At 53.8% G+C, this 22,043-nt stretch overlaps 1 protein-coding gene across 2 annotated transcripts; it reads left to right on the forward strand.

The window, feature by feature from the left end:
* The first annotated feature begins 2,610 nt into the window (after positions 1 to 2,610).
* PLPP7 (phospholipid phosphatase 7 (inactive)) lies at positions 2,611 to 14,520 on the forward strand. Of its 2 annotated transcripts, XR_012495986.1 has the most exons (3): positions 2,611 to 3,385; positions 3,796 to 3,908; positions 13,246 to 13,373. XR_012495986.1 is itself a non-coding variant. In XM_019728867.2 (2 exons), exons 1-2 carry the CDS (start codon positions 2,935 to 2,937, stop codon positions 13,608 to 13,610), a joined length of 816 nt encoding a protein of 271 aa, XP_019584426.1. In that variant the 5' UTR covers positions 2,621 to 2,934; the 3' UTR covers positions 13,611 to 14,520. The 2 variants fall into 2 exon arrangements, 1 of the variants encoding a protein (XP_019584426.1); XM_019728867.2 differs by lacking the exon at positions 3,796 to 3,908 and having other exon boundaries at positions 2,621 to 3,385; positions 13,246 to 14,520.
* The last annotated feature ends 7,523 nt before the right edge of the window (positions 14,521 to 22,043 follow it).

Below are 22,043 nucleotides of genomic sequence, written 5' to 3' on the forward strand. Positions count from 1 at the left end.
TATATCATATACATAGATACAGTTTGTTTTATATATATATATATATATATATATATATATATATATGTATAGTTATTAAAGTAATACTTGGTTGTTGTAAAATATTTCAATAATTGAAATAAGACAAGTGAGAATTCCTTTATAATCTGATCACATCGTGTTCACAGAAGTAGTTTCCAGATAGTAGGATTACATCTATATCATCTGTATTTATTGAATTTATTGCAGCAAGCATGTAACATTTTGATAATAAGAAAAAATAAGGCTATTGGTAAAATTACAGTTTTGTAAAATGGCTAGTTATTTCATGAGTGTGTATCCTGTCTCCCCAGCTAGACTGCAGGAAGAGATCATTGAAAGTATAGATTCAGTGAACAAATGAATTCTAAGACTTGAGAAGTGGGACTGTATGGCCTGTGGTAGGTGCTCATGAAGGGATGGCACCTGCTTCTCAGCTGCCTGAGAATGTGAACAGGGTCACCTCACCTTACAGAGAGAGGCCAAGATGCTGACACAGGCCTGTGGGTATTAATAGCACCTGTCTTGGCTGGGCTCCTCTGCCCCTCCTGAGGTCAGCCCAGGTCATGGGCCCCATCCAGGAAGAGTGGGGTGAGTGCCCTGGTGGACAGCTGAGAAAGCACGTCTAGGTCCTTGTGGTCTGAGGGATTTGAGTCCAGAGGCCCTCGTGTCCCACCCCAGGGACTTCTTGGGTGTCAGACCTCTCCTCTTGGGGGCTGGAAGCCTTCAGCCTCTGAGCCTCAGCTTCCTCATCTGTAAAATGGGGATGATATCATGACTTCACAGGAAGGTTGGTTGTGTGGTGTCAATAACAGAAAGCACATAGAGAGCTCAGTGTATTCTGTGTACTGCCTGCCATCTGTGTGTTCTGTGTACATGTTCAAGTGCATGTGTCCAAGTCCAGAATAAAACAGGCACAGGTCATCATGCTACACCCAACAGGGCAGGATGTGACGTAGTCTGGGACATCCTCCTCCGTGGCTGCGTCTAAATGGAACACTCTGGAAAAGGAATGCCAAGGAGTCTACAAGGAAACACTGACTGAAGGCTCCTGGAGTCTGGCTTCATGTCAGCCAGGAATGGGGTGAGTCTGGACCTTGGGGGTTGGTCCTTCCAAAGGGGGCACTCAAAAGGGAAAGAGGACTGTGCCTCATTTGTTAAACAGGATCCATTCCTAACCCCCAGTGTTGAAGACTCACTGTGTGGCAGGCACCCGTCTCTCAGAGACCTTACAACAGCCCTTGGAAGGTGGACACTATTATCCCCACAATACAAGTGGAAAAAGCCAAAGAGAGGCCAAATGACTTGCTCAAGGTCTCAACAGCTAGCTGGTGGCCAGAGCCCCAGGTCATTCCTCATCTGCCTGACTCTGGAACCCATGGGCTGGTTCCCTGTGGCCAGAGAGCACTCACCCCCACCCCAGGCCACTTCCTGTCCTTGGGATGCTCTGTGCCTGGCCCCCAGGAGGCTGTGGGGCCGGCCTGGGCTTCATAAGCAGGCTCAGTGATTGGAAAGGAAGTCACGGCCTCCGGCCTCCTTCCCAGCTGGGCAGACAGGCCTTGGCTGCCATGAGGTGTGAGACCAGGGCATTCACTCCTGACTCTTCTGGTCGCCCAAAACCAGTGAGCCCTAAAAGGGCTGTGGAGAATTTGGGTTCCCGCAGCCACCCAGGTGGGTGCAGGAAGGCTTGACTCAAACCCAGAATCCCCTTCGGCTGGGCCCTCTGTTTGCCGTCTCTGGGTTTGCAGCCTCTTTTGCCCACTTTGCTCCATGCACCAGACCTCTGGGCTTCCCAGACCTCACATGGGATAGGCTCTCCCCTGCCCGGGGCCTCCACCTGCTCTTCCTTCCTGGGGGAGCCCTCTATGACCCCACGCCAGCCCGGGAGCCCTGGTTCTATTCCTGCAACATGTCTGCACACTTGCCATCACTTACATGTGTCATTCATTTAATCCTCACTGATCTGTGAGCTTCCCGGGAACAAGGATGGAGTCTGGCATTTGCTACAGTGTGCCAGGCACCTAGCACGGTGCCAGGTGCTCAGTAACTATTTATGGGTTGCCTGAAGCTGCTCCAGTGCCCCTGTCCTTCACAAAACTCAGGTCAATGGAGGCAACCTGCAAGGGGCCGATCCGTTACCAACCAATGAATTGTGCCTGCCTCTCATGGAAATCAAATCCTACAGATTGCCGTTTGATTGGACTGTGATGCACTGAAGCCAAATTCAAGACTGATAAAAAAAACCCAAAAAACCCAGCCAGCCTGCTAGCTTAATGAAATGCTGTTACAGAGAGGAGGGGCTGGGCCTAGCCCAGCCGACCCAAGGTGATGCTTTTAGTGACATCATTCACTCCACCTGGAGCCAGGAGAGGCCTTCCGCATGGGCTCCACTGTCCGGTCCACGGGACCAAGTCCAAGCTGCCCAGGCCTGTGGGGCAGGCAGGCCTGGCCCACAGGGGCCTGGACTACTCAGAGGGAAGCTGGTAAGAGCATAGACCAGAGCGCACATTTGGGCCTCCGGCCTAGGGCACAGCTGAGGCCAGAGCAGCGGGAGGACTACATTTCCCAGAATCCCCCACTGCCACGGAGAGCGAGCCATTGGAAGATTTAAATAGCCCAGGCTTGAGGCAGCGGCTGCAGCTGTGGACCCGACCGCCTTCCCCGTGGCTCCATTGGCGCTGGCCCCGCAGTGGTGGGCTCCATTGGCTGCCTCGCCTGCATTGACGTCTCTTGGAGCCCGGTGGCAGCCGGAGGTAAACAGCCATGTGCAATCCTCCACTCTATATTTAACAGCTGCTGCGGAGAAGGCAGGGACGCAGAGAGCGGTGGCAGCTCTGGGGACAGCTCTTGTCTTGGGGAGAAGGCCTTCGCAGCCGCAGCCGGGCTGGCACCGGCCCGCACCGTGTCCGCGTCACCATGCCAGCCTCCCAGAGCAGGGCCCGTGCCCGGGACCGCAACAACGTCCTCAACCGAGCCGAGTTCCTGTCCCTGAACCAGCCCCCCAAGGGGGCCCCAGAGCCGCGCAGCTCCAGCAGGAAGGCCTCAGGCCCCTCGGTGCAGCCCCCAGCCCCTGGCGACGGGGCCCGCGAGCGGCGCCAGTCTCAGCAGCTGCCCGAGGAGGACTGCATGCAGCTGAACCCTTCCTTCAAGGGTATCGCCTTCAATTCCCTGCTGGCCATTGACATCTGCATGTCCAAGCGGCTGGGGGTGTGCGCAGGCCGGGCCGCGTCTTGGGCCAGCGCCCGCTCCATGGTCAAGCTCATTGGCATCACAGGCCATGGCATCCCCTGGATCGGGGGTACCATCCTCTGTCTGGTGAAGAGCAGCACGCTGGCCGGCCAGGAGGTGCTCATGAACCTACTTCTGGGTAAGTGTGCCGGTGTCTGCCACCCACCCCACCAGGACCAGCGGGGCCCTTGGAAAGCAACTGGAATGATCTAACGAGGTTAGGCAGGAAGGGTGTCCCAGAAATAGGCAAGCTTCCACCTTGGGAAAGAGAGAGCCAGGGCTGGGCAGAGAGGGCCCCCTGCAAAGTGCATCCTCAAGAATGTGGAGGCCCAACAGGAACCTCTAAGGAAGGGAACCTCCCCAGAGGCAGCTTTGGGGTGGGGGGTGAAGGAGCCTTGGGCCTCAAGAGAGATGGTCAGGGATCTGGTGGGAGTCCCGGTGGGGTCCTGGCGGGATGTAACTCCCATCCACAGGCGGAGGTCCTTGAGTTTCTATGTTGCTTGCAGTCAGCACTTGTGATCTGTCCCCATGCCCCTCTGTTTGGTTCAGGGACCCTGTAAGCTGCTTAGGATTCTCCCACAGGGCCTGGGGGCCCAGGGGGTCCAGTCTGGGGCTCCCACTCACTTGTGGCCTCCTGAAGTTCATACCTGCTGCTTCCCAAGGTGAGTCGCTGGAGGAGAGGGCCTGGTGAGCTGGTCTTTGGTTTGTTTTTCCAAAGTCTTTGCCACCAGTCCTTTCAGTTCATCACTGCCGTGTGTTAGGTGCCACGTGGGAGCCATGTGAAAGATGGGCCCTCCCCTCCACCCAGCAGGTGATGCCCAGCACCTGGCCAGCCACCCCCCAGGCATCCCCGTTCCCCAAGGTGCCTGGGGAATCTCTGCTCCCATCCTGCCTGCTGGGCCCATGTCCATTCTCTCACCCTTCCCATCATGGCCACCATGTGTGGTTCATGTGGGCGGGGGTCTCAGGCTAGGCAAACACTGACGAGGGGTCTCAGTTTCAAAAGGAGGATGGGTTGGACCCCTGAGAACTGCTTCCCAGAGGAAGTTATGATGAAAACGTGTATCCCTCTGGTTGCATCTCAGAGTCCAGGGCTGGATGCTCTGTGGGTGGGATGTGAGGAGGAGGAAACAGTTAGAGGCTTTGTGCAGGACATGGCGGTTCTGGCACCATGAACAATTTCTTGTTCTCAGTACTAAATTATTCATATTACTTGTTATTTATCCCAAATAAACAGTCCCCCGTGACTAGTGCTATTATCGTTCCCATTTTACAGATTAGGAAACTGAGGCTCCTATAAAAACAGCACCCTGGCCAAGGCTTCAGAGCGGGAGATTTGCACCAGGTCTGCCTGATGTCCAGACCTGTGCTCTTTCCAGGTGCCTTGACATGGGCTTGGGAGGAAGGGGACAAGTAAGGTGGCCTAGGCGCCACACTGGGGGCTCCTGGGGGCAGAACCCTGCTCTCATCACCAAGGCTTCCCCAGCACCCACTGCCGCCTCACAGGGCGCATGGCTCAAGGAAACGTGTTGGGGGTTAGGTGGCCTGCTGTCAGAGGACTGGGGTGGAAAGCGTCCTTGAGCCCCCTCTGCGGACCCCGTCTGATGGTGGGGCTGCTGACGCAGTATTTGTAATCTGTTCAGTGTTTGCTATGTGCCCGGTTTTGCATAAGCCACACCATCACGTATTATCCTCACCACAACGCCATAGGGGAGAAGCTATTATTCTTCCCCATTTAAAGATGAGGAGACAGAGGCTGAAGGACAGGCCAGGATTAGAACTGGGACCGACTCTAGCTTGTTAGGAGAAGGTTCTGGCGCATTCCAGCAACCAGCTGCTGTGGGCACACAGGTGTTGGCTTCAAAGAGCAGGGTTTGAGATGCCTGCCTTGAGTATGAATGACAGTCGTTTTTAAGTTTTTCAAAACAGCGTTTATTGAGCTTCATTACATACCAAATACTATGCTATGAATGTCCCATATTTTATGATTTAAAAGTCTTTTTCATGACCTTATAAGGTAAATATTAACACACCCACTTTACAGATGTGATAACTGAGGCTCAGAGGGGTCAAGGGACTTGCCTACCCCACACAACTGGAAGTGGTAGGTCGGGGACTCAAACCCAAGTCCTCCAGACTGCAAAGCCCTCACTGTCCCACACACCGTCGGCCAGCAGGTTGGGCATCCCCCCATCTGTTCCTGAAGTGTGTGCAGTGAGGGGACAAAGGGTCTGGGAGGAGGTTTTCCATCTGTCAGCACCTTGGCAGGCGCATCCAGTTACCGAGACCACGGGGAAATAAGGGCCTGGAGCAAAGCAGCCATTCAAGGCTGGCTGCTCAGAGTGGGCAGGCTTGTGTGTGGGCCTAGTTTGCTGCGTGGGGATGTGGACCCAGCCCCTCAGCTTGTGGGTGGACACTGCAGCAGATAATCACGGCCAGTCCTCAGCCCACAGCTCGTCTCCGGTCCAGCCCACCAAGAGGGGCTACCACACTGTCCTCTGCCTAGAAAGGGAAAGCAGACCCTCTGCTGAGCACAGGCTTCAGGGTTCTGTCATCCTTTAGTCTTCCGTGGGGTCTCGGGGCCTTTCAACCCCAGAGCACAGTCTCTGAGGGCAAACTGGACTCTGTCCAGGGCCCTGCCCAACCCTGACTCGCTCTGTGAACTTGGTCAAGTTCAGGGCATGGTAAGGATTCAAGGGGAGCTGGTAAAGCACTTGGCACAGTGGATGGCAGGGCCCAGAGGGGTGAGGGAGCCCTATCCCTCCCTGCCTGCCCACTCCAACTCCTGGGCACCCAGCAGACTCCTGGGAGAAGTCTCTACTGGGTGCGGAGGTCTCAACCTATACAGGTGAGACCTGGGCTCCCCTTGAGAGTCTTGGGAAATGGGAGCTCCAGCCTAGTGGCCTGGAAAGAGCCCTGGCTGGGCCAGGAAGTTCTCTGCACTGCCCTCTGCATCACCTCCCCTAGGGCATGCTGCCCAGACTCTGGAAACCTCAAAGCCAGAAGGGGTCTTAGCAGCTGGCAAAAGCTTGGGCTCCAGAATCAGCCAGACCTGGGTGCCAGTCCCAGCCCTGCTGTGGGAACTCGGGCAAGTGACTTTGTCTCTCTGAGCCTCATTTTCTTCGTCTGTTAAATGGGTTGCCAGGACACTTCCCTGAAGATTTACACATAAAATGCCTGGCACACGCGAATGCCACTCAATGCTGTGTAGCCGTGATTGTCACCATCATCATCACCATAACTATTATCCAAAGAAGCCCCAGGTCCAGACCCCCTCCAAGCCCCCTCCAAGCTCTAGACCTGTGAGTTGTCCTGCTGCCGCTTTTGTCCCTGTCCTGCAGCACCTGGCTTGATTACCCCAAAGGTAGCCAGGTGGCAGGTGACCCAGGCCCATCCTGGTTCTCCAAGCCCATCCTGGTTTCCTCACGGGCCTGTCCGTGGTGGAAAATGGCCTCTGTCTTACTGCCGTGATCTGGGAAAGCATCTTTATTGAGATCTTCCTAATGATGAAAACGATACATTCTTTTTCTCTCAGATTTTTTACTGTGGTAAACTATACATAGCATACAAGTTGCCATCTGAACCATCTTTAGGTGCACAGCTCAGGGACACCAAGAACGTTCACACTGCTGTGCAGCCACCGCCGTCCATCCAGGACTTTTTCATCTTCCCAAACTGAAACTCGGTCTCCACCAAACCACTCCCCATCCCCTCCCCCAGTCCCCGGCACCACCGTTCTACTTTCTGTCTCCATGGATTTGTCTACTCTAGGGACCTCGTATAAGTGGGATTACACAGTATTTGCCCTATTGTGTCTGGCTTATTTCACTCAGCGTAATGTTCTCAAGGTCCATCCATGCTGTAGCAGGGGTCAGGATTTGCTTCCTCTTTAGGGCTGAATAACATTCCATGGTGTGGATGGACCACATTTTGTTTATCCATCATCTGTCAGTGGACGCTTGGGTTGCTTCTGCCTTTTGGCCATTGTGAATGACACTGCTGTGGACATGGGGGTGCAGACTGCTTCTGGAGACCCTGCTTTCCCTTGTTTTAGGCCTGTACGCAGAGTTAGAATTGGTGGATCGAATGACAATTCTATGTTTAATTTTCTGGGGAACCCCCATACTGTTCTCTACAGCAGCTGGACCATTTTCCATTCCCACCACCCGTGCACAAGAGTTGCAGTTTCTCCACATCCTCGCCTACACTTGCTGTTTTCTGTTTTTTGGATAATACCATCCTAATGGGTGGGAACATGGGACCGTGGTTTTGATTCGCACGCCCCTAATGGTTAGTGACGTTGAGAAGCTTTTCATTATGCATTCGTATAGTAAGGAAAATGCAAGAACTACAAGAGTAGGTGATGAAAAAAGTGGCGCCCCCCGAAACCCCTTCCCGGAAATAACCTCCATTACAGTTTGGATCACGAGCCTCTGGATTTTTCTCTGTTCACATGCTAACATATCGCCTATTTCTCAAATGACCTGCTGCAGTGTTTTGCCCAGCTTGACCTCAACCTGCTGGCCCCTGTACCTCCCTTTTGGAATCACGGTCTCGATCCCTCGTGTCCCTTCATGCGTGAGGGGTTCTGAACCCAGAACTGGCTTCTTCAGTCGCGCAGCCTGCCCCTCCCCCCAAGTCTGCCTTCCTGCTGGAAGAGGCTCCATATAATCTGTTCTGTGGGCTCTCCCACCAGCCCCTGCTCCTGGGGACAGCCTAGATGACAACCTTCCATGAGACCTGTCTCTAATTGATGGGTATTTAGTCTGATCCCAGCTTCACTGTCAGGAGCACGCCTGCTGGAGATGACACCTGCCAGCTCTGCAGAGGCAGAATGTGCCGCCGCCCTTTCCCCCAGCTTCACTTCTCATCAGCTCAGGGGCTCAGCGAGCCGAGCAGTCGCTCCCGCCCGCAGGGGAGCTGGTGGTGGGCCCCTCACCGCTCAGGGGCCTTCTGCAGTGTCCTGGTAGCTGCCCTGCAGCTCGTGCAGAAGTGAAAGCAGGAGGTGTGCAGTCAGGAGGCTCCTGGTCTGCACTGTCCCTGCTCCGGAGCCTGGCGCTCAGCTGGGTGAGCAAACCGTGCTGTTGGGCTTCCATGCCCATGCTTTTTTTTTTTTTTTTTTTTTTTTTTTTAAGTTTCAAGTGCACAAGACAAAGTAATACTTAGACATTTATCACTTATATCCCTCACACTGTGTGAACCGCCCTCCCCCTCATCCACTATCCCTCTGACATCGCACACTGTCTTTATTCCTGATGCTGTACTCCGCTTCTTGTAAATATATATATACATACATATATATAAAATTGTAGTTGGCATTCATTATTGTTCAGCTTCATGTGTACAGTGCAGTGATCAGGCATCTACCTCATCCCCAAGGTGGTCTCCCAAATGGGAGAAGTGCCCATCGGATACCCTACAAAATCTTTACATTATTGATTACGTTCCCCAAATTAATTTTCAAAACCCCGTGACCATCTTGTGGTTACCGACTATTTTCTAATCCCCTCACCTTCCCCCTTATCCCCACCCCCCGCCCATCTAGCAACCCTCAGTTTTTCCTCCATGTTTCCAAAACTGTTTCCGATTAGTTCATTCACTTATTCTTTTCTTTAGATTCCACATATAAGTGAGATCATATGGTATTTGTCTTTCTCTGTCTGACTTATTTCACTTAACATAATGTTCTCTAGGTCCATCCATGTTGTTGCAAATGGTAAGATTTCATCTTTATGGCTGCGTAATACTCCGTTGTGTAAATGTACCACAGTTTCTTAATCCAGGTGTCTCCCGATGGGCCACGCCCATGCTTTGGATGTCCTTGCACCACATACTCTTCAGAGACAGACAGAGCTGCTTTAGTATTTGGACTCTTGAGATGAAAAAAAGGAAACTTGCCAAGTTATGGGGTTCACTCAGAATCACTCAGGCTAGGGGAGATAGAGACAGACCAGGACCCTGTGTCGACACCAAGGCCAGGGGCAGCGGCTCTGGCTGAAGGCGGGGCTGCCCTGGTCAGGAGAGAGGCCAGGCGTGTGCACATGTGCTCACGCACACTGCTCACACCAACGGAGCAGATGTCCCCGTGCCAAAAGGCAGATGTCCCTGCCTCCCCACTCAGGACCTCCCTGCTCACTGGGGCCCCCCAGGAGCTGTGTTTGTATGTGTGTGCTAAAATACACATAACATGAAATTTGCCATCTTAACCATCTTTAAGTGTACAGTTCAGTGGATTAAGCACATTCATGTGGTTATGAAGCATCCCCACCATCCATCTCCAGAGCTTTCTCTCCCCAAACTGAAACTCTGTCCCCATTAAACATGATCTCCCCATCCCCTCCCCAGCCCCCCCGCCATAACCTCTAATCTACTTCCTGTTTCTATTAATTCACTTATTCTAGGCACCTCCTATCAATGGAGTCGTGCAATGTTTGTCTTCTGTAAGTATAACTTTTAAAATGCATACAAGTCGTGTATTCGTGGTAAGAAAAAATTTTAAATGCAGAATTACAGAAAGACAATAAAAATCACCCTCCATCTTCCCACCCAGCGAGAAGCACAGGTAACACTTAGTGAGGTGCCTTGCAGACGTTTTTCTCTGCGTATGAACACATTTACATCTTATTTTACAGAAATGGCACCCTGTTGTGAATCCCGTCTGGCGATTGGCGTTTTCCCACTCGCTCGCCTCGGTGGCTATAAATACACATCCACTACATCCCTCAGTGGCCTCGCGTGTTCCATTGTCTAGACTTGGCCCCAGTTTGTCCCACCCGTTTCCTACTGAAGGGCGTTGGGTTGGTACGCGTCTTCCAGTGTTAACGAAGAATGCCGCAGTGGGCATCCTTGACCATGAATCATGGTGTACAGCCATAATTATTTCCCGAGGAGATTCCTGTAAACGGAGGAGCTGAGTCAAGGGAGACGTGTTGTTAAGACCCCTGAGTCTGAAGCCAAAGGCCCTTCAGAAAGTTGACACCCAGTCTACTGGCTGGTCTCTACCTCCCGGAGAAGCCGGAATGGGGGACTGGAAGCAGGGTCAGCCCCAGGCCACAAGAGCCAGGACCCCTCTTTTCAGCCCCAGCCAGTGAGACCCTGCCCACAAAATGTCCTCTCACCAGCCAACAAGGAGCCCCATCTGTGCTCTCTCCCCAGAGACAGGTGTCAGGTGTCGGGACAGCAGGGCCTGGGGGATAGTTGTGCTTCCTGCGTTGGGGGTGCAGGCATCTCAGACCCCAGCTCAGTGAGGGGCTGAGACTGTGAGGTTGAAATGGCAGGAGAGATGGGGGAGCCAAGCTCTGACCCCATTTATGGAGTATCTGCTGCGAGGGGCCCTCAGAGTAGCCTCTGGGATGATCCCCATTTTGCCCATGAGGGGAGGGGTGCTCTGAGGGATGGATGTGCCAAGGTCATGCAATTTGTAAACATGACCTTGAAGCTGGCCCTGATTCTGGAGCCCAGGTACAGAGGCACCACCCTAGTGCAGTCGTGCTGTGAGCAGAGGGCCGGGGAGGTGAAGTGACCTGCCCCAGTCAGAGGGCAAATCAGAGGCAGCTGGCTTCAGCCACTCTCCTGACGCTGGCCCCTGGGCTTCATGCCAGACAGACCTTCCCATGGGGGCCCCCTGACCTCCCTCTGGGTGGGGGGAGGGTGGGCGAGGGGGAGATGTAGGTCAGGGAACTCGACTGGGCCATGTGAGCTGGATCACAGAACCTTGAGTGATGGCGCCATTTGCTTCTATTTCTGGGCCCCAGATTATGTGCTGACGGTGACAGAATGCCAGTCCCACTGAGGGCTGGCCGTGGTGCTGGAGGAGGGGCCAGCAAGGGGGGTGCCTGGGGGAGGCCATCGGCTCTGCTGGAGAGCAGGCCTGCGGTCCGAGCACTCGCCTGCTGCTCCTTCTCCTTCCGACCCTGCACACAGACGGCTGCAGTGAGGTGAGGGGTAACACCACTGCGCGTCTCACCTGCAAGGGGCCTCTGTGTAACCATCACTCACTGCCCATCTCTTCCTCAGAAGCAAAGGATCCTGTCAGCCCAGTTCACTAACCCCAGGCCTAGCCCACGCCTGACATACCTAAAAACCAGCAATGCCCAACAACTGAAGGTCAAGTGAGTGAATGAACCAGGCACAGCATGCATTGGGCCAGCTGCACAGCCAGGCTTGCCCAATTGTCCCCCAGGGGCACACGGCAAAGAGAGCCGGGTGGAGAGAGCCTGTTACTCAGGTGAGGGAAGGGCCTCACTGGACCAGGGAGGCCAGCTGACTCTTCTCAGCCTGGTCTCCTGCCTCTGCTGCTCTGTTAGGCCCAGAGGCCCAGGGGTCAGATGCAGCCGCCCTGATAGTCCCTCTCGTCTGCTGGAACTGTGAAGTCGCACGGGCTTCCTGGGGCTCCCAGCCTGGGCCTGGCCTCCGCCTGAGTCTGCAGCGTGCAGGCTGGCTGGCCACGCAGCTCCCTCCCAGGCCTCCACTGCCTGGGAGGCCTGGGCTCCTGGGAACAAGTTGCCATGGAAATTCGTGGTAGGCATTTGTAGAACCAAGTCCCTGCACCCTTTAGGTTCCTCCTCTCTGGGCCAGGCAGCCTATCCCGCCACTGCTTCCTGCTTCTGCCCCTCCTCCCTCGCTGGCGAGGCATGTCCCGGGGGGTGGACATCAGCCAGCCTTGTGGCTAATGAGCAGGGCAAGCCCAGGGGAGGCCAGGGGTTCAAATCCCAAACCCAGAGCTCTGTGGCAGGCAGGAAACGAGGAAGGCTAAGCAGTGCTGCACAAACCAGGGAGGACAGCGTTATTTGGGAGCAATTGTGACCCGTGTGGAGGCCACGGTGCCTTCTCCACTCCAGCTGTGGGGTTCCGAGCATGTGTGACGCATCAACTTTCCACAGCAGGTTACAGGACAGTGCGCGGAGCGTGTTGCAGCCTGTGTTAAATCTGCCCTGTAGATGCTAGAAGGGTGTGGAACAGTGGCTACCTCTGGGTGACAGGGCTACAGGTGATTCAAAATTTTTTGTAAGTTTTCTACAGTGGACATCTACTTGCCATTTTTTTTCAACAGTTGTTGTTTTGTTTTCTGAGAGAGAGCAGTTGCAGGCCAACAATTTTGACATCCACTGCGAATTTTCAAGGAAAGCACCCACGGCCAGAACTGTCATTTCATGGTCAACCTCCACCCTTCGCTGGCCCCTCCTGGGTGCCAGGCAGGGGCGGGGGACCAACTCTCTTTATAGGAAATGTCCAAACTAGGCAAGTCCAGAGACAGAAAGCAGATTGGTGGTTGCCAGGGCCGGGGGAGGGGAAGGACGAGGCGTGAGTGCTGACGGGTGCAGGGCTTCCTTTCGGGGTGATGACAAGTTTTGGACCTGGATAGAGGTGGTGGTTGTACACTGTGAATGTGCTGGCTCTGGATGCCACAGGACTGTACCCTTACAAACGGTTCATTGCCCGTCACGCGAGTCTCACCTCAACTTAGAAAACATGAGGATGGTAACACCCTGTTCTCAGGGCTGGCTGGAGCTTCGGTGACGGCCTTTGAGGGAAATCACTAGCCCGGGATCCCGCTTGTCAGAACTCATATCCTCTGAGGTGCCCTCGGTGGCCCGTGACAGCCCCGATCACCCACTCTGTCACAAACACCTCCCAGCCGTGAGCAAATCGTGTCGTGGCCTTTATGGAGCACCCCGTGTGGGGGGAAGAGCGAGGAGAGAAATGCACCAGATCATGTGGGATGTGTCAGGCCATGAGAAACGCCGTAAAGAATAAAGCAGTGAGGGGGGATAGAGAGCGATGGGGCTTTTGTAAACAGGTGGTCTGGGAAGGCACCCGGCTGCCAGAAGCGAGAGCATGAGGTGTGTGACTATCCCAGGGAAAGGCATTCTGGGTAGAGGCAACAGCACAAGCAAAGGCCCTGAGGTGGGAGCGTGCGGGGGCCTGTGTGGCTGGGATGAAGGAAGGAGGGAGGGAGGAGGCACTGACCGCCCCGGGGGCGTCTCTCTCCTGCCACAGCCCTGCTCCTGGACATCATGACGGTGGCCGGCGTGCAGAAGCTCATCAAGCGGCGGGGCCCGTTCGAGACGAGCCCGAGCCTCCTGGACTACCTCACCATGGACGTGTACGCCTTCCCCGCCGGGCATGCCAGCCGCGCGGCCATGGTGTCCAAGTTCTTCCTCAGCCACCTGGTGCTGGCGGTGCCCCTGCGTGTCCTGCTGGTCCTCTGGGCCTTCTGCGTGGGCCTGTCACGCGTGATGATCGGACGTCACCACATCACGGACGTCATCTCGGGCTTCATTATCGGCTACTTCCAGTTCCGCCTGGTGGAGCTCGTCTGGATGTCCTCCAACACTTGCCAGATGCTCATCTCTGCCTGGTGAACCACCGCCCACGGCTCTGGCAGGGGTGGCCCCACAGAGGAGGCAGGAGGAGGCAGGGCCGGCGGGGGAGGGGTGGCCTGGGCAGCCCCAAGTCCTCTTCCCCATCTTGGCCGGAGGCGGGTGACCTCAGGTGGGCCCACCCAATGTGCGGCGTGTGCGGTGGTGCCGGGTGGCCCCTGCTCCTTTGCTTGGACTCTGAGTCTCTCTCCAGGCAGGCCAGGACCCCGCGTGGGGACAGTCCTGCTTAGCTTCTGCTCTGGAGGTAGCAGGTGAGAACCAAGATGGCAGGAGAGGGGCTGAATGTTGTCTTATCCTTTCATCATCATGACTGTTGAGTTCTTGGTTGTGCCCACGATGCCCGGCAAAATACCCCCAACCTACCACCCAACACAGGTGCCATTAACGGCCATCGAGCGCTTAGGGCAGCGCTTTCCACTGGACACCAGCTTGCAAGATGCTTTGGGAAGAAAAAGGGTTTTGTGGTCAAATAAATTTGGGAAATGCTGCATACTCTGCCCCCATGTTGGACATTCACAGGGTTGTTATTGTCGTAAAGGCTCTGACAAGTCCTGTAGAAAAGCTTCCTGTCGAACCTTGTGTAACCCCATGTTTCCTAAGCTTATTTGAGCACAGAACCCTTTTCTTGTGGAACAGCTATGAATCCCCAAGGAACCATCGTGTCCTCAAGCTCGTTTTGGGAGCTGCTGCCCAGGAGCCAAAGGGCCTGAGGCGTGAGCTGGCCTCTCCCAGCGCTGACCAGTGCCACCGCCTGTGGAAAGCCCACAGCCCATTGGCATCAGTGCCGCTTTGGCCCCCAGGGGCCGGACTCCGTGTGACCTAATAGGTCGTTTCCAAGTCAGCTGTTATGGATGTGCATTTCATGTGACAATACAGGTGACATGCAAATGGACCCTCTCCTGTGTGGTTTTTTCCTTGTATGATACAAGAATTTTCAGGCAGGAGAGTCTCTGTTAACATGGGGGTGGGGATGGAGGGAAAGGCGGGTCGATTTTTTCATCTCCAGATGGGCCATTGTGTCGGGTAGTCTGGGGGCAATGGGCTCCTAGATTTTCCAGGCTGGTTGGTCCCTTCTCCCTAAGGTCCCCGTCGGGGGCATCCTCCATCCCCCAGGCCCTGCACGGGCTGCTCTGCCCAGCTCCCACTGTGGTGCTGACAGAGACCTCCCCTGGGGGCCAAGAACCTCTCTCACTCCAGTCTCCAGACTCTGCATTGCTCTCCCCTGACTTGGTCCCTGCCCCCTGGGAAACTGACAAGTGGCCAGGCAGACATTCAAACCTGAGGAAAGCTTCAATGAGGGACATACAGGGAGCTTCACCCAGTGATGGGGTGCCAGGCCAGGGGTCTTGGGGAAGGGAAGAGGGAGGAGATTAGTGAGTGGGCCAGGAAGGAGGGGAAGAGTGTTCTGGGCAGAGGGAAGAGAGGGGCGAGGGCCAGGAGGCAAAAGGGGCCTTACCTACGACAGATGAGCAGGGCAGTCTGAGTGGCTGCACCCAGAGTGTGGGGTGGGGTGATCAATGTGCCCATTGTATAGATGAGAAAACTGAGGCCCTGAGAGAAGAGGTGACTTGCCAGGTTGCCCAGCCAGGAGGCAGCACCGCGGTGTGAGAATCAGTCTGTCTGTCAAAGCCCACAGCCCATATTCCCCCACCTCAGCTTCCCACACCAGTCTCTGCTTGGTCCATCCAAGGGAGGCAGGGATGAGCTGGACGTTGCTGCTGACACACAGCGGGTACGTTTCCCAGGCTGCCATAATGAGGAACCACAACCCAGTGGCTTAAAACAACAGAACTGTATTTTCTCAGTCCTGGAGAGCAGAATCAAGGTGTCGGCAGGACACTGCCTCTGAGACCCTGGGTAGGATCCTTCCTTGACTCTTCCCGCCATCCTTAGCACTTCTTGGTGCTAAGCTGCATCACTTCTTGGTGGCGCCATCCTTAGCACTTCTTGGCCTCAGCTGCATCACTCCCGTCTGCCTCCATCATCACAGGGCGTTCTCCGCGTGTCTGTGACTGTCTCCTCTTCTTACAAGAACAGCAGTCCTACAGTGTGAGGCCCACCCTACTTCAGTATGTCCTCATCTTAGCTTACGTCTTAATCACATCTGTAAAGACCCTATTTCCGAATAAGGTCGCATTTCGTAGCTACTGGGAGTTCAGATTTCAACATATCTTTTGGGGGACATGTTTCAACCCACAACACACAGGATCCTTTGTGAGAGGAAAACAGCTTCCTCTCCCAGCTGGCCCCATGGGGACACTCACGTCCGAGGGGCCTGACTGCCGATGATGGAGGGCAGTTGCGACTCCCGGGCACAGAGCCCCCCACAGGCCAAGCCCTGAGGCCTGACTAGCTTCCCCTCTGGCTGCAGAAACCCCACATTCTCCATGGTCATGGTCCCCCCAGGGCCAATGCCCCTGCAGACAAGACCCAAGCCGTGCCCTGTCCCTAAACCACCCACCCAAGGCCCCTGGCTTCTCTCTTGAGCCTCCAGCATGCCCAGCTCGGCTTGGGGTACAGGAGGCGTGCACCTTATCTTTGCCCGAAGGAGTGAGAACCACGATTCAAAGCTCCAACTTTCAACTTTGAATGTTGGCTGGTTCCAGTATCTTTAAAATAAATTCTGCACATTCCCACGGATGCTTCTGGGCATTGCAGATGCCAAACTGGGTTTCAAAATGCTTAGCAGAAGGGGTGAGGGTGGGTGTCTGCCTTCTCCCTCACCCCGCCCTGGGGAATCTCTCATCCGTGGTGGCTTGGGCTCCAGCTTTGGGCTAAGGATAAGGTGCTGCCCTGTGAGGTCCACATCCCCAGCAGGGTCACATGTCCCCAGCCGGGGGCCTGGCACACAGAAGGATTGCGAAAGAAAGAATGAGCTACTCAGACGACTCCTGACCCACCTCACCCCAGAAAAAAACCAGTCGTCCCCCCTTGGTACCCAGGGACTGGGCAGGATGCTTCAGGGCTTGGATGGGTAGGTATCAGTGGGAAGTGGCACCCAGAGCTGGGTACCTACCTGTGTCATGGGGGGACTACTGCTGACTTCCCACCTCCTCTCCCAACCATGGGGATTTAGGTGGGGGATCCTTTCCCAGCTGCTGCTGTTTCCTGGGCCCCTCATGTCCCACCTCCTCCATGGTCTGTCTCACCCCCAGGGAAGGAGGAGAGAGGCAGAAAGGACTGAGGCCAAATCCTACCTGGAAACCTTGGGTCTCACTCATGCTCTTAGCCTGCCTGTCTCAAGGTCAAAGAGTGGTCTTTAGCACAGCCCCAGGGCCAAGCGCCAAACCCGTGTGAGGCCTGAAGTCTGAGATGGGGAGGGAGGGCAGGCGTGAAGCCCAGGCGGTGCAGGTGGGGCTGTGAGCCAGGCCCCCTACCTGGGCATCTGTGGCCTTGAACCCTCCTCTGCCGCACCCCGTGGGAGTTGGGGGCGGGGGGGTAAGGCTTCTAGAGCTGCAGGTAAATCACAGATGATGATGGCAGCTCCCAGCACCCATGGGGAGGAAATGATGACAGATGACAGTGCTGTGATAAACAGAATAACGGCCCCTCAGAGATGCCCGTTTCCTAATCCCCAGAACCTGTGACCGTTACATTAGGTGGTGTCGCGGAATAAAGGTAGCAGATGGGATTAAGGGTGCTAATCAGCTGACCTTAAAATAGGGAGAGCCTGGATTATCCAGGTGGGCCAATGTAATCACAAGGGTCCTCAAATGTGGAAGAGGGGGAGGAAGAGCGGGGAGAGTGTTGCGATGGGAGGACTCGGTCTGCGCTGCTGGCTTTGAAGATGGAAGAAGGGGCCACGACCCAAGAAACAGGCACCTCGAGAAGCCGAGAAAGGCAAGGGGATGAATTCTCCCCGGGAGCCTCCAGAAGGAACTGGCCCTGGTGTAGACTATCGGGTAAGATAATAAATTGGTGGTGTTTTAAGCCACGAAGCTTGTGGCAACTTGTTACAGCAACGATGGGAAACCAGCACGAATGCCTCCCTCAGTCCCACCCCACTCACTGCTGTAGCCATCACCTCGCAGCCCCTCTCCCAGTACAAACAGCAACCAACCATCAAACCTGCGGGTTCTAGAATCATCCAGCCCAGCAACCTCTTTTAACAAATGGGGTGCAGGCCCAGAGAGAGTGTCCCCGCCACACCGAGTGCCTCAGGCAGTATGGAGCCTGCCCTGAGCCACGCTCAGCCTCCCTGGCTCCAGGCTGTGGGTGGGCAAAAGCCAGGGCAGCCAGGGCGTGAACTGACCCCACCAGTCCCAGGTGTCCTGAGCTGTCATGCTCCCCCTCCCTGCTGTCCACAACCTCTTTCCAACGGAGTGGGGGCCCCCAACCTGGTCTTTAAAGTGTCGTCATTTGGCCTCCAGCAAAGCTATCATTTATCAAAATAAAGAGTGGGAAGCTGGGGTTCTGAAGACCCATAGCTATTACCTGGTGATGGTGGGGCTGGAGGTGGGAGAAGCCCTCCCCCAGAACACACCATCATGGGGGTTATGGGGGAATTGTTTCCCCCCCCCGCCACCCCCGAAAATGCATATCTTGAAGCCCTAACCCCCAGGACCTCAGAATGTGACTGTATTTGAAGCTAGGGCCTTTACACTGGTAATTAAGTTAAAACGAGGTCACTAGGGTGGGCCCTAATCCAATAGGACAGATGTCCTTATAAGAAGAGGACATTCAGACAGAGACGCGCATGCAGGGGAGGCCACTGAAGACACAGGGAGAAGATGGCGTCTACAAGCTGAGGACAGTGGCCCCCAGAACTGTGAGAAAGTAAGTTTGTGCCGCCTAAGCCCCCAGTCTGTGGTACTTCATTCTTGCAGCCCTGGGAATACAGTGGGTTTATCAGGTCTGCTGGCTGTCACCTGTTACCACAGGAAGAGCAAGGCTCGGGAGATGGGACACACACCAGGTGAGAGTGGGAGCACGTCTGGGGGTAACACACTGTTGCACCAGCCACGCTGCTTCTGGCAGCTGGGAAGAACAGGGGCCAGGGGCCACCCTGGAGGCCCTGGCATCTCCACAGATACCACCTCCCGGGTCCTGAGCCCTGACCAGGGGAAGCCACTTCCCAGCTGAGACAACTGGTCCAGTACAAAGTCCCTGTGTCCTCAGCCTCTTCCCTGCCTGGGGAAACTCCGGAAGATGCAGGAGAATAGAGCGGCAGGAGCTAGAAAAATGCACAACTCTGGGATCAGCTGCCATTTGGCTCCAGGAAGAGACAGAACATCTGGCCGCCGTGGCTCTGGCCCACAGCGTTTATGTAACGCATGTACGGGCACCCAGGGCTCCACACAGGCTGGCAGTGAGGCTGGTGCCCTGGCCACGCTCCACCTGGCTTACCCGTGTGTGGAAGGGGCCGCCTGCTAAGAGGGCTGTGTGGGGGCCCAATGACACTGGACCACAGTGCCTGGCAGGAGGTTGGAGCTCGTGCACCCATGCACGTGCCCACTCCCACTCACGCAGTCTCGCTGTCTGGCAGCCTCTGGGTTGTCACACGTAAAATTACGCACAGGATACCTCAGCTTCCTCCTAGCTTTACTATCCTGTAACGTGCACAGACTTGTCCACACCAAACACATCTTGCAGGTGCACACATGGGAACACACGTGTGCACGTTTGCACACAGGCACATTCACACATACACCTACATATAAATTGGTACCAAAAATGGTGCTCACACCGACAGTAAAACCTCTCCACTTGCCTCTGGTGTGCTTGCACCCCGGTGTATACGTACACACCTGGCCTTGCACACACTTATACACACATACATGTGTGCTCTTGCACAAGGGTACACATTCTTACACTTGCACGCACATGTTTAGATGGATCGGGCTTGCCAGATTTAGTAAATAAAAATACAGGATGCAATATTTAGAACATACTTATACCAAAAAACTCTATTTGAAATTCAAACTTATGTGTGTGCTGGATTTTATCTGGCAACCCTAATATGTATACGCACGCACACACACACACACAATTATGAAGCCACCAGGGTCTCCGGCTATGGATATGCTGTCTCCCTGGGAGAATTCCCAAGACCTTCCTTCTCTCTGGTCATTAGACCCACAGCTGCACTGTGGCCCTTTGGGGGCTTAATAGCCTGGCCCAAGACTCAGCTGGCTAGTGAGAAAGGGAAGGGCTTCCAGCCAGTGCGGCCCTTGTGGGGACCCTGAAAAAGCTCCTCTCGCCAGCAGCCCAGCTGTGAGGTCTAGCAGCAGTGGTGAACCCTGGGAACCCCACCCCTGAGCCTGGGGCCCAGCCTCAAGGAGGGATTCCAACTGGGTGGGGTCAGAGATGCAATCTGAGGCAGGCCCAGCTGACCTCTTCTCCATCTGGTGCCGCTTCTGCTGGTGGAGACAGTCAGAGCAAGGGTATCTCAAAATCTTGATTCACAGCCTAAATCCCGCAGCCAGAAGGGGTCGTGGAAGGACAGGGCTGAGCAGGGTCCTAGAGGGACCTTAGCTCAGAGGCAACAGTGGGGAGAGACAGAGACCTGCCCCTCCCTGTGTGCCCTGGGCCGCCTCCCCAACCCCCCTTAAAAGAGAGGAATTCTCGTCCAGCAGATGTGTGACGAGTCTCCTGAGAGCCTCACAAAGAACAGGGTAAATTCCTTTAAGAAAGGATTTATTTCCCTGATTATGTTTTTTGGTTACATAAGAACGTGTTTTTTCTATCAAAAAATTAGTGCATGCAGGAAGAGCAAAAATATTTTGGTTATTCCTTTCAGATGTTTTTCTATGCATTCATAAAAATATAGACGTCTTTTGACCAAAAAAAGCAATTATACACTCATTTTGTGACCTGCTTTTTCATGCAGTAACATACTGTGACCATATTTCGTCATCTACATCTAAACATCTGTATCTGGACTGATAGCAGCCTCATGGTGAGCCCTTGCGTGGAAGAACCATCTTTTCTTTAAATTTAGGTTGCTACGAGTTCAATTTTAATTGCACTGAAATTCACATGACATAAAATTAACCAATTTAAAGTACAATTCAGTGGTACTTAGTACATTCACAAGGCTGTGACGACTACCATCTCTATCTAGTTCAAAACCATTTTTATCATCCAACATAAAACCTATCAAGTTGTCAGTCCCCATGCTCCCTCCTCCCAACTTCTGGAAAACACCAAAACGCTTTTCGTCTCTATGTATTAGCCTATTATGGACATTTCATATAAATGGGATCATACAATATGTGATATTCTGTGTCTGGCTTCTCTCACTTACTGCAATGTTTTTGCGATTCATCCATGTCATAGCATGTGTCCGACCTTCGTTCCTTTTTATGGTTGAATAATATTCCATTGTGTGGATGGACCACGTTTGGTTTATCCATCATCCTTTGGTGGACGTTTGGGTTGTGTGCAGCTTTCGGCCATTGTATTAGTGCTGCTATTGACATTGGTGTATAAGTATTTGTTGAATACCTGTTTTCAGTTCTTTTGGGTACACACCTTGGAGTAGAATTGCTGGGTCGCTGGAAATTCTACGTGTAACTTTTTGAGGAACCACCAAACTCTTTTCCACAGCAGCTGAACCAATTTACATCCCCACCAGCAGTGGATGACAGTTTCAATTTCTCCATATCCTCACCCACATTTATGACCTTTTGTCATTGTAGCCATGCTAATGGGTGCTGAAGTGAGCTCCCAATTTTTCTGTAAATATGAGTAATGCAGCTGTAACCGTTGTCTGTGCCTCTTTGCAAAGCTGCCTTATTTTGTTGTGTTAAATTCCTGGCAGTGGAATTATTAGACCCAGGAGTGATTATGAGTGAGTGAGTGTGTGTGTGTGTGTGTGTGTGTGTGTGTGTGTACATTTTTTAGAAAAGATTTTTGGTGAGTATTACCAAATGAATCACCAGAGAAGTTATACACGTTTTCTTTCGCAGGATAAGCGAGTCGTCATTAAAAAACAACAACAGTTTTTTACCATTATAACTGCTGTCAACCTAATTGCAAAATTTTATATTCTCTTGTTTTATTTTTGCCTCTTGTAATTACTGTGTGAAGAAAACTCTTATGCGCTGAATTATGCCCCCATAAAAGTCATATGTTCAAGCCCTAACCCCCAGGATCTCAGAATGTGACTGTATTTGGAGACAGGGCCTTTAAAGATGTGATTAAGTTAAATGAGGTCACTAGGGTGGGCCTTAATCCAATATGACTGGTGTCAGAAGACGAGAAAATGTGGAAAAACTGAGAAAGGCCACTTGAGGACACAGAGACGGCAGCTGTGTGCCTGCTCAGGAGGAAACAAACCTGCTGACACCTTGATGTTGGACATCCAGCCGCCGGAAGTGTGAGAAAATTACGTTTCTGTTGTGTGAGCCACGCAGACAGTTGCGTTCTGTGATGGCAGCCCTGGTGCACTCATGCAAAGACTAGACGTGTTCT

Source organism: Rhinolophus sinicus, linkage group LG04 (assembly GCF_036562045.2).
Source record: "Rhinolophus sinicus isolate RSC01 linkage group LG04, ASM3656204v1, whole genome shotgun sequence".
Classification (NCBI taxonomy): Eukaryota; Metazoa; Chordata; class Mammalia; order Chiroptera; family Rhinolophidae; genus Rhinolophus; species Rhinolophus sinicus.